Here is a 12,622-nt window from a genome sequence, read left to right on the forward strand (position 1 = left end):
GCTCTAAACCTGGAAACCCCTCTTGACCTGTCAAAAAACGGATACGGTCTGTGGTGAGTGGAGCGTCTCCACAGACCCCTGCAGAATCTCCTGCTAAACCCAAAGCTCCCGTCAAGGTGAGTGAAGTGGAAACCACTGTTTATGTGGACGCAGTGTTGCAACACTATAAAGGGGGTCCCCAACTGCCTGTCAAGGCACTTATTGACTCTGGCTGCAGCCGCACCTTAATTAGTGAGGCCACGTTTGCAGCCCTCAAAGTCAAGTCCGAAGCTTTACCAGCTCCGTCCAATTCGCCCAGATGGATGGGAGCCATTTTAAGGGGGGACCAGTCGATCATCGCACACGGGGAGTAGTGATGGGTATTGGTTCTCATTGGGAACAAATAGACTTTACCATAGCCCCCATCCGGTTCGAAGTTGTCCTAGGGATTAATTGGCTCAAAGGTCATAGTCCCTGTATAGACTGGGAAACGGACACTATTACCTTTGCCAATCCCAAGTGCGAACAGCACCGACAGGAAGTCGCGGTGATGCCTCCACCCACTCCGGCGTTAACCTCCGATGCCTCATCGCCAACGCCTTTGCCTGAAGCATACAGAGACTTTGCAGATGTCTTCGATATTAAAGAATGCGATGCCTTGCCCCCCCTTGCAAGATGGTAGGGGGCCTTAAGGGGGGCAGAATGTCAGGCCTGTATCTCAGTTGATTTGTTTACTTTCGTTTTCCCACTGGCCAGACTCAAGGATTGTTGTGCATACCTAACTCCGTTTGAAGCTCTGGGAACTCAGCTCTGTTTGTGATTTGTAATCTCTTGCCTTTTTCTATGCTTTTATATTACCAAGTTCAAGCCAGCAAGCCTCATTACTGTCACCTTTTCTTTATGCTCTGTTAACCTTTTTGACCAGTAAAAACCAGCTTCTTTGGACCTGACTGTCTCTGATGTGGTTTGTGGTTCGATTGGGCCAAGGGCTTACACCCAGTCAACAATAGGTATGTGTTAGCGCCTGCAGAATATCTTTCATATCTGGAAACGAACAAACAAAGAAGGGCTTTTTCGCTTGCTAGAAGCTCTGCCCTACCCTTGGTGATCCTGGAAGGTAGATTCAAGAGATTACCAAGATCAGAATGGGGATGTCCTTGCAAGTCGGGAGAAGTTGAATCTATTGCACATGTCTTTTTCAGGTGCTCTTTCTATCAGTAAGTCCGATACAAGCTAATCTCCCCTCTCCTTAATCTAATAAAGGACAGCTCCGAGGATGGGAGACTGAGGAATCTCCTATGGGAAGGATCAGACCAGAGGGTGAAACAAGTAGCTAAATTCTGTGGTGCAATATATAAGATCCGTCAGACAAAGCTGGGGCTTTGTAACTCAACTTAAAATGGAGAATGTTTTTATTAATTCGAGGTCTGTTTACATTGTTTAAACTATCTATGAATCATATACCCTCTAGTTTTAGATACTGTATATTCTTCAATTTTATTCTGTAACTGATATGAATGTTTTTAATGGCATTTGCCGTATTAATAAATCTGAATCTGAAGAGACATGGAATGCACCACAAGGTATAATTTCAGATAATAAAGGAATGGGGTAAGGGAAATCAACTCCTTTTCATTTTCAGTTTATGTCACTAATGTATGTTGTACAGTGTTTAAACAATTCAGAGCTTGCATTCAGTTCAGGGGATTTTGTGCAAGGGTAACAAATCACATCAACATCTCTGTAGATACTTAATATTACTTTTTATTATGTGATTTCAACTGAAATTTTAGAAACTGGTTAAAGGCTTCTGTATTCTTGAAGGCTTGTTTCTGGAAGAGGTTTATAATTTTGATTAACATCATTTCATAATTTCCTAAGCCAAGTTGTCAGTTAATAGTCTGGTTCAAGTTTTTCTTTTTCTTTTTTATCTTCTAGGGCAAATCATATCCTTTCAAAGGCCCTTTCCCTCCTGTGTGGAATCCCATTGCTTATTTGGATTACAATAATCTGTGGAGGACGATGGATGAAATGGGGAAGGAGGTATGGCCTGTTGGGTGATGGATATTTCTCGCTATAAAACATACGGTGCAGAAATACTCTGGTCTAAGTCCATTGAAAGCCATGGGATTAGCCTGGAGTATCACTGCATAGGATTGCACTGTAGGGATGCATACTAATTTGTGAGTAATTCTCATAGAACTACCTGGGAATTCTGTGTGTAAAGTTTTGTCAAGCTTCAATCAACTTGCAGTGACCTCACAGGGTTTTCAAGGTGAGTGGTTAAGCACAGGTGGTTTGCCATTGCCTTTCTCTGCAAAGTCTTCCTTGGTGGTCTCTGATCCAATTACTGACCCTGCTTAGCTTCTAAGACCTGCTGAGATCAGGCTATACAATACCATTCCACAATCCCCCTGGAAATTACTTCCAAGTAAAAATCTAAGCTGTAAGTAGGATAAGAATATTTCACCCCATCGAAACATATATAACTTTTAAAAGGTCAAAGCTAATCTGTTTCAGGTGGAGTGATTAATGTATTCTTAAAAAAAAAAACAGGTATCCAGTGTAACTCTAAGAAGAGTTCAAGCCTTCTAAATTCCTTACCTTCTACAGACTAGGAAGAGTATAACTCTGTTTAGGACTGCACTGTTAACCTTTTAATTTGACATCTGCTGTGGATAAAGATGGATCTGGGAGTCCCATGTTTATGTGCAGACATATTGTGTAGCCTTCTGCCTTAAAACAAGGCATACATTGTCATCCATGGTTCCTCATATGCAAAATGGACAACAATATCCTAATGGAGTTTTACTGTTAACACAATAAAAACACAATAAAAATAATACAGCACCCGTTTGTGCAACTTCCTGAGCATCTGGTTGGTCACTGTGGGAAACTAGATGGATCACTAGTCTGATCCAGCAGGGTTTTTAAAATGTTCTTATGAGATATGGCTCTTCTTCTCTCTTAGATTCCAAGGAAAGCTCCCTGGAAGGCACCACATGCTGAGGAATGGGACAAAATGACTATGCAGGAGTTTCTAAACAAAGTGTGCTGGACAAAGTGAGGATTGTTTTTGTATATAATAGCTTTAAAGACAGATACCAATAGTACCTGAGAGAAACTGGATACTAAACTTCTTGCAAAGGAGTCATTTCCATTACCCCGAGGGCCAAACTTGAGATGACACCTGGGGGAAGGGCCTTATTTGCTCTATTGGAGAGCCGCATGTGCACTGATAGGCTGTATGTAAGCCCTCCCCCAGTGGGGCAAATGATACCTCCAGAGTGTTTCAATTCAGAGAAACAGCACGGGAGGCAAGGCTTAAGCCCCCCCCCCCCTTCTGCCACAGCCCTGATCCGAATTGGGTCCCTGTGGTGCTTGGGAAATTAGTTATCAGCAGCTGCTGGTAAATACTATGTCTAGTTTGGCCCTCAGAGTGAGACATCAAACTAACTGTGGTTAGAATTAGCAGCCACAATGAAATAATTTGTGTACAGAGATGGTCATTCTCATTATTCTTCCACTGACAAATAGAGCAAATTTTCCTTTGTGTGAAATAGCAAGCTGGAACGTTAGTCTGTGTGGTTGCAAGTGCATGGCGTATTAGACAAAATGTTGGGTTTGGCAAGCTGAAATGCAGCAAAAGAATTGTGTCACAAAACTGTGTATATTAGATGATTTCTTATAAACTGTACATATTTCAAGCAGTATATCATTCAGGGCAACAGTATGTGAAAAAGAGTCATCTGCTTCCCTACAGGAATTACATTTATGTAAAGGAAGAAAGTAAAATCTTCCTAGGGTCAGAATTCATACAGTCTAGTATGGCAAGTAAACTGTACATTCTGGGTTGATCGGAGAGAAATTATTTATTTAGGGTACATTTCAAAACAACACAAGGGTACACCATGCTTTCAGTGGGACTTCCATGGCTTCCATCTGGGGGGATACCTCTCTACACCATTCAACAAGCCAGTTTCCAGACAGGGAGAAACTTAGGAGGGGCTTTGACAGTGCATGCCTATGGCTGGAAACTACTGGGGTAGTTCCAGGATGCATACACACTGCTTCTTTGTTTTTTAATACATTTATATTCTGATCCTACTGGTAGCCAAAATGATAGTTTTGGAGCATCCCTTGATCACCTGCCTCCTCAGGAAAAATACTAAAAAGGCTAGAGAAATAGTTCAGCTGCTGCTTCCAGACATGGATGTCTTTCATAGAATCATAGAGTGGGAAGTGGCCACCAGGGTCATCTAGTCCAACCCCCTGCACAACTACCCCCCCACAGCCCCAGTGACCCCTACTCCATGCCCAGAAGATGGCCAAGATGCCCTTTCAGAGAAATGTGGCTTTGTTGAATGTCTAATAAATTTCAAAACTTAGCAAATAGTAGGGGGGAAATCACCTAGACAATTCTTGGGTTATTTTTATCATTTATTTATTTGCGTGTGCAGGACAGGTCAAGAACATGATGAACAGCTGCTTTGTCATAAATGTCAAAAACATATAGTCAATAATTCATAACATTGCAGGTTTGCTGTCTCAGCATTTGACCACTTGGAAATATAACTCAGCTGTCATAAAGATGCATGACAAGAGATCAAAAGACAGAGTTCCTAAAGAACAGATCCAGCTTTAAGCATTGTGTGCTCTTTCAGCTTTGAACAAGTGGAAGATGTTGATTTCTGTAAAGAACTAAACCAAGAACAATTTGAAATTGCATGAATAGCATTTCCTTTTTGTTTTAGTTTTTTTTTTCTTGGCCCTTTGTACAACTTTACATTCTTTCTTAATTAGCCTGCCCCAATATCAAAGTTATTTACTAGATGACAAATAAATACTAACATCAGAATATTTGGCAGGAAATTAATAACTGAACTAGGAGTCTTTAGCTGTGAATCATGAGATTTATAAACTTTAGCAGAGTTGATCAGTATTTGCAGTGAAGCATTAACAAACTGTAGGCCTTCCAACAGCAGAGAGACCTTCAAGATATAAGTACTTACTTACAGGCAGAGAGGAAGCACATCAAGAGACAAGAGGAAAACAAGAGAAACATTCAGTAAGCTTTGATCGGTTGATAGAATGCATTACATCTCCCTCTAGAGTTCAATTCCACAAAAGTGGGCTTGATGGCATATTTCACTGAAGTCCCTTCTCTTCCTAAACCCTGCCATCACTGTTTCTACCCCCAAATCTCCAAGAATTTCTCAGCCTGGAGTTGGCAACTCTACAACAGCTGGCAACCCCTGGATGTATTTAAGGAATAGGGACTGGTGTGATGACATCACTTCCACTGAAGGTAAAATAATAGAGGTCCCCCCCCCAATCCTAGAGAGTCCTAGAGTGTCCCATGATGTCACTTACGGTTATCACCGGAAGTAATGTCAGCATGTTGGTACAATGCTGACATGCTTCCCCATTTCCTCTCACCAGCTCTTCAGGTACTGGTGAGCAACAAACTAGGTTGCTGGGAGGCTACAGTGGGAGACATAGCAATGCTGGGCAGGAAGTAGGTTTATACTCCTCTCTTGTATGTGTGTTGAAAATATATGTGGAAGTGTTATGTGTAGGACCTTCCTTTTTCCACATAGATCTCCCCCCTTCTTTATTTCGCTGTGCTTTATTTTCCTCTACATTTTTGATTGCTGTTTTATACATCATTCTTAGCCCAGGCTAGGGTCACCAACACCCTAGAGGAAAAGAATGTCCTGTTCCTTTAGCAGAAGATTAGAATATAAGACCATAAAAAGAGCCTTCTAGATCAGACCAGTGGTCCATCTAGTCCAGCATCCTGTTTCATATTGCAGCCAACCAGTTGTCCTGGAGGGCAAGCAGGTAGGGTTGCCAACCTCCAGGTACTAGATCAAAGATGCACTGGTACTAATTAGACAAGTTGTATAAAAGAATAATACCAAGCTCGAGAATTTCTATGAAAACTTATATTCTAAATGGTGAAATAAGTGCTATTACAACTGACCTCCAGCTGATAGAGATCAGTTCACCTGGAGAAAATAGCTGCTTTGGCAATTGGACTCTATCGCATTAAAGTCCCTCCCCTCCCCAAACCCTGCCCTCTTCAGGCTCTGCCCCAAAAATCTCCCACTGGTGGTAAAGAGGGACCTGGCAACCCTACAAGCAGGCCAAGCCACTCCGTAGCTGCTGCCACCCTGCATTGATATTCAGTTACCATGGTTGGTAGCCATTGATGGCCCTCTCCTCCATGAACCTGTCTAACTCTCTCTTAAAGCTGTCTATGCTCATGCCCATCGCTACCTCCCCTGGCAATGAATTGCACAGTTTAATTACTTGCTGAATAAAGAAGTATTTCTTTTTGTCTGTTCTGACCATATTTCCCAAAAATTTCATTGGATGCCCCCAAGTTCTAGTATTTCATCCCAGGTAAGGTATCCCAACCTCCTAATTATCATGGTTGCCCTCTTTTCCCGCAATGTCCTTTTTGAGACCAGACCTACACACAGTGTTCCAAATGAGGCTGCACCATAGCTTTATACAAGGTCTTTACAACGTTGGCCAATTTGTTTTCAATCCCTTTCCTAATAGTTCTTACTGTGGGGTTTGCCTTTTTCACTTCTGCTGCACACTAGGTTGACGCTTACATTGAGCTATCTACGATGACCCTCAAGATCAGGGGTCCTCAAACTTTTTAAACAGGGGGCCAGTTCACTGTCCCTCAAACACTGTTGGGGCCGGACTATAGTTTGAAAAAAATATGAACAAATTCCTATTCACACTGATTCTAAGAATGTTCTTCTAAGCTCCTTGAAGGAAGGGTACCATTTAATCCCAAAAAAGTTCGTAAAACAATTAACGTAAGAAAGGCCATGCTGGATCAGACCAAGGTCCATCAAGTCCACCAGTCCATTCACACAGTGGCCAACCAGGCCAACACAAACAACTGTATTGGAATTCGTCTTATGTCTTGTTTGTGGAAGCCCACAAACAAGATGACTGCAGCAGCATTATCCTGCCTGAGTTCCACAGCACCTAATATAAAAGGCCTGCTCCTTTGATCCTGGGGAGAACAGGTATGCATCATGACTCGCATCCGTTTTTACTAATAGCCATGAACAGCCCTCTCTTCCATGAACATGTCCACTCCCCTCTTAAAGCCTTCCAAGTTGGCAGCCCTCACCACATCCTGGGGCAGGGAGTCCCACAGTTTAACTATGCGTGGTGTGAAAGTCTGCTTTATGCGTCTTCATCCTCCACGGCAAGGGGAAGCGTCACCTGTCACATTTCTGCCTGTCGCAGCCAGCTAGGGAAAGAGGAGGAGGCGGGGGGAGAGGCCGCCCAGCCCCACTCCCTTCCACCCAAGCCAGGCTTGAGCGGGGATGGGCGGGCGGCTCCCCGCCACTCCCTTACTTGGAAGTGCCGGGTGGCTTTCGCCTTGTCCTCCAGGTCGGTGCGGTCTGGGTGCACCCGCAGGGAGGCCTTGTAGCCGCGGCAGATCTCCTCGGCCGAAGCGCCGCGCGGCATGCCCAGCACCTGGTACAAGTCTCCGGCGCCGAAAGCCTCGCGGCACTGCTCCAGCAGCCCCATCCCGCCCACCGCTGCCGCGCGCCCTCCCCTTCCCAGACTTGGCGGCTCGTGCTTTTCCCGCCAGCCACGCCCCCCTGCTTTACAGCCGGGCACCTGTAAATGTTGCGATAGGCAGAAAGGTGAGGGGCGGAAAGGGAGGCTCACCATAGAGAGGGGAAGGGCTAGAGTGACACGCAGCTTCCTCCCAGCATTACCTTGCGGCTGCAATTTTTTAAAGGGGCCGGGTTCAGGACCCTGACGGGCCGGATCCGGCCCGCGGGCCGTAGTTTGAGGACCCCTGCTCAAGATCTTTTCAATCTCAGTCTCAGCCAGTTCAAACCCTATCAATGTATAATTAAAATTAGGATTCTTTTGTACCAATATGTGTCACATTACCTTACCCATGTTGAATTTCATTTGCCACATGGTTGCCCACTCACCCAATTTAGATAGATCCTCCTGTAGTTCTTCTCGGTTCATCTTGGTTTTCACCATCTTGAATAATTTGGTATCATCTGAAAACTTGGCTACTACAACGCTCAGCCCCAATTCAAAATCATTTATGAACAAATTAATAAGGACCAGTCCCTTGTGGGACTCCACTACTCACTTCCCTCCATTGTGAGAACTGTCAATTTATTCCTGTTCTCTGTTTCCTGCCATTTAACCAACTTTTAATCCATGAGAGGACCCATCCCCTTATTCCATGACTGCTAAGCTTATTCAGGAGTCTTTGGTGAGTACCTTGTCAAAAGCCTTTTGAAATTTCAAATATATGATGTCTACTAGATAGCTCTTAGGCACATGCTTGTTAACCTGCTTAAAGAACTCCAAAAAGACAATAACTTAGTGGGATATTATTGTTATTGACCTCCATGTAATGAAAAGCTTCAGGTGCCTGTTTCCACATATTAAGCATCTATTTAAGGGGACAGGACTTTTTTTTGTCTGTCGTCAGCTCTAGCCCTGGTCCCTCTGTTCACATCCTCTTGTTTTCTTATTTCCTCTCATCATTTTAATCCTTTTCTAGTTCACTCCCCTCCACCTTCATCTGTTTACAGAACTCCACCCCCTTCTATGAAAGTCTCCTCTTGGATGCAGGATTTAATTTGAAAAAGAACTTTGCAGGGCACATCTAAGGGCACGTGATTCTAAGGGAAGTTTCTGTTAAATCTTGTTATTCCTGTTCCCTCCCTATTCCAGAATTGTCTTTAGCTAGGTACACTGCAGGGGAAAATGGAACATGGCATTTGGTCTATTCAGTTCAGAACAAGGGAGAGTTCAGAGAAGCTTAAATACATAGTAGGGAGTATTGCAGCATTTCAATTTTTTCAGATGCTTTGGTATCTTCCAAGAGGGATTCTTTGGTCTAAGAAAAACAATGTCATGCCTTTAATTTACTTTTGCTTGCAGTGCTGCCAAGCGGTTTGCTACTCTGTTTGTGAATGTGGATGTTACTTCTGAACCACATGAGGTGTCTGCTCTCTGGTTCCTGTGGTATGTTAAGCAGTGCGGAGGGACAACCAGAATATTTTCAACTACCAATGGAGGCCAGGTATAGTAAGCTATACCTATCCAAGTCAGTAGTTTCTCAGTTCTGAGGAAACATGGTGTAGATTTTTGGTAGTTTAATGTGTTGTGAGGTTTGTTTGTTTTTTAGCAGATGAGAGTAATTTAATTAATCTTAACTCTATGTGGAGGCACAAGCAGTAGGCAACATCTCCACTGTTGCTGTACCATGCCATACAATAGCACAGAAATGGGAGAAGAGCAGGAAAACCACATATGATTTCTCTACATACAGCCTAAAGCTGTTCTGACATCTAAGGAGTCAATGACCTGGAATATCAGTTATAGCAGAAATCTATTGTGATGGATTATAGTTGACAGACTACACAGCAAAATAAGATTTGACCATGTGAAGTGGCTTTAGTTTGTTGGAATTATTTGTTCTCACTGTCAGCAGCTCTCAAGAATCTCAGGGGTTGGAACCAGTGCAGCGTTGCTATGGGTGTGAGGACTACTGCCATGACTTCCAGAACTCACTACTCACAAGGCAGTCCAGAATACCTCCCAAATCTGATTCCTGGAGTCTCCTCTCCTCCAGCAGCAGGATTGGGGTTCGGTGAATAAATTCGGCAAATTTGGGGTTCGGCTCCCCCCCCGCACGCCTTCACGGGGCTTCCCTGAAGGTGCACGGGGGGCCCTTTAAACAGATCTGCGCCTCCCGGCCAGGAGACACAGATCTGTTCCACCTGCAGATCTGTTTAAAGGGCCCCCCGCTCACCTTCAGGGAAGCCCCCTGAAGGCCTGCGGGCGGGCCGAATTTTCCCCTGAACTCCAGATCTCGCCCAAATTTCGGGGATCCGAAGCGGGGCAGTTCGGACGTTGGCACGGCCCGAATTTAAAAGAGCCGAATTTTGCCAAAGCCGGACTGTACCGAATTTTTTTTTTTCAACAGCTCTACTCACCTCCTTTCTTTAATACCTGAGATGGAATCTGGGGCCTTGTGCATATATCGCATGTGCGCACCCTTGGAGCTCTCAAACAATATGCAAAAGGAACTTTATAGTATGCAGAAGTGTTTTCACAATACTATACCTATGGGTAGTTAAAAAAATTAAAAAGTAGATTACTTTGTAGTTCATATGGATATTATTTTACCTTGCCAAATTTGCCTGTAGTACCATGTTTTTTTCTCTATCCATCTTCCAGGAGCGGAAATTTGTTGGAGGTTCTGGTCAAATTAGTGAAAAAATTATGGAATACCTTGGAGACAATGTTAAACTAGAGAAGCCTGTAATCAGCATCGATCAGACAGGTGAAAGTGTCATAGTGGAGACACTAGACCACAAAACGTATGAGGTGACTTATAGTTAGAATCCTAACATCTGGAAAGATTGTATTTGCCAAGTATGGGGAAATTAATACAAAAGATAAATGTATATTTTGTTTCCCACCCACCCTCCAAAACCCTTAAAATGTACTGAAACCATCAAAAATACATACTTTTTATGCTTTTTTATTTACTGTTAAATTATTTCCAGTGATTTATTTGCTCCTGTTCCTATTGGTGGTGGTAGAAAGTGCCGTCAAGTCACAGTTGACTTATGGTGACCCCGTAGAGTTTTAAAGGCAAGAATTGTTCAGACATGGTTTGCCATTGCCTGCCTCCATGTGGGCTGAGAGAGTTCTGAGAGAACTTTGACTGGCTCCATAGGCATTAACTATGGGGGAAGCTGAGGAGCTCGAGCCCCCCCCCCGAATTTGGCCAGGGGGGTTAACCCCCCCAGGCAACCAGTGCCCACATGAGTGGCTCAGTAACAATGGTAGCTGAAGCACAGTCCTGTCCTACATTCCTATTGTATCATATTACAATTTCCATTATTCTTTGGGGCTTTGTTCCTGTTTGCTAGTATGTATTTGTGACTTTACTAAGAATTTATACATTGCGTTAAAAGACCTGTTCCTATGGCCCAAACAAAGGATCTTGCCACTGAACCCTGCAGGTTTGTTCTCACCCACAACTACTTCAGGTGTGGTGAGGAGTTATACCTTCAAATCAGTGGCACAGCCGTGGGTACCCGCATGTCTCCACAGTATGCCAACATTTTCATGGCGGTCCGAACAGCATTTTCTGAACTCCTGCCCATTGGCACCTCTCCTTTACTTGAGATTCATTGATGACATTTTCTTTGTCTGGACTCATGGCAAAAAAGCCCTCAAAAGATTTCACCAGGCTTTCAACAACTTCCACCCAACCATCAATCTAACTATGAATTTCTTTGAACAAGAAATAAGCTTCCTGGACACCACAGTACAGATATACGAGGGACGCGCAAACACCACATTATACTGGTCAGCAAATGTATCTACATGCCTCCAGGTACCACCCCAACCATATCAAACAGTCCATTGTCAAGCCCTATGCTATAGTCGCATCTGTTCCAACCCCTCAGTCAGAGATACTCACTTGAAGGAGCTACAGTGAGCATTTTTGCAACTACAATATCCTGCTGATATGGCAAAAAAGATGATTGGAAATTCCAGAATGATACCCAGGCACACTTTGCTACAAGACAAACCCAAAGAAAATGACAATAGAACACCTCTGGTGGTCACATACAGCTCAAAACTCAAACCAGTCTAACGTATTATTATTATTAATGACCTACAAACAATGCTGGGTTGTGATACTTCCCTTCTCTGAGAAGAGAGCTTCTAATGTGAAGCAAAAGCCAGGCCGACAGTACCAAGATGCTTCAAAAAGAACCTATGAATGGCTCTCATGATGTGGCAATGGAAAAAGCATATTGTGACATCCGTCGCTTAGCAGCAAATGACATGAATGTTCCTCTTCCAAACACATCAAGAGACAAGGATGCACATGAAACTTTTGTTCAAACTGGCTTCTCAGACTGGAAGAAGTCACTGTTTAGATTTCAGACCCATCAGAATTCTAACTTGCACCGTGCAGCTGTCCAAGCTATGGCCTCTGTTAAAGCAGGAGTAAATGTACAGAGCAAGTTTTCAGAAGGCCAGCAGAAGCAAATGCGAGATGCTAGAAAGGCACTGCTGACCATTTTAGCCTCAGTAAGGTACTTTGCCTGTCAGGGCATTGCAATATGCAGCCATGATGAGGAAGAGTCAAACCTGAAACAGCTCTTGCTGCTACCTGCTACAGATGTTCCACAGCTGAAATCATGGTTGAATCATACAAACTACAAATGGATTTCACCTACCATTGTGAATGAAATGCTTGAGATCATGGCTCACAATGTTCTATGTACACTAGTGAGAGGGATTAAAGCAGCTGTTTAATACAATGTAATTGTTGATGAGACCACAGATATCACCACACAAGAACAGGTTTCATTTTGCTTCCGCTTTGCTACAGAGGATATGTTTGTGGAGGATTTTTTTTTAATGAAATTGAATCCACCACTGTTAAACTCTCTTTTCTGTTTTGACAGATGTACTCTGTCGCTTTGATCTTTGTGGACCCACGGGCAAGTGGCTCCAAGGAAGGAGGGGAGTAAGAAAATAAAATAAACACACATACACTGTATTCTTTGGGAAATAAAAATGGCCACAG

The 12,622-nt window shown here is 43.5% G+C and overlaps 1 protein-coding gene across 1 annotated transcript in view; it reads left to right on the forward strand.

Annotated features, from left to right (window-relative positions):
* Nucleotides 1-12,622, forward strand: part of LOC130484989 (amine oxidase [flavin-containing] B-like) — a 134,706-nt gene that overhangs the window by 82,571 nt on the left and 39,513 nt on the right. The window contains exons 3-6 of the mRNA XM_056858089.1: nucleotides 1,918-2,022; nucleotides 2,951-3,042; nucleotides 8,941-9,082; nucleotides 10,243-10,392. Of these exons, the coding sequence (XP_056714067.1) occupies nucleotides 1,918-2,022; nucleotides 2,951-3,042; nucleotides 8,941-9,082; nucleotides 10,243-10,392 (489 nt within the window). The remainder of the gene's footprint in view (nucleotides 1-1,917; nucleotides 2,023-2,950; nucleotides 3,043-8,940; nucleotides 9,083-10,242; nucleotides 10,393-12,622) is intronic.

This window comes from Euleptes europaea, chromosome 12 (genome assembly GCF_029931775.1).
Source record: "Euleptes europaea isolate rEulEur1 chromosome 12, rEulEur1.hap1, whole genome shotgun sequence".
Lineage (NCBI taxonomy): Eukaryota > Metazoa > Chordata > Lepidosauria > Squamata > Sphaerodactylidae > Euleptes > Euleptes europaea.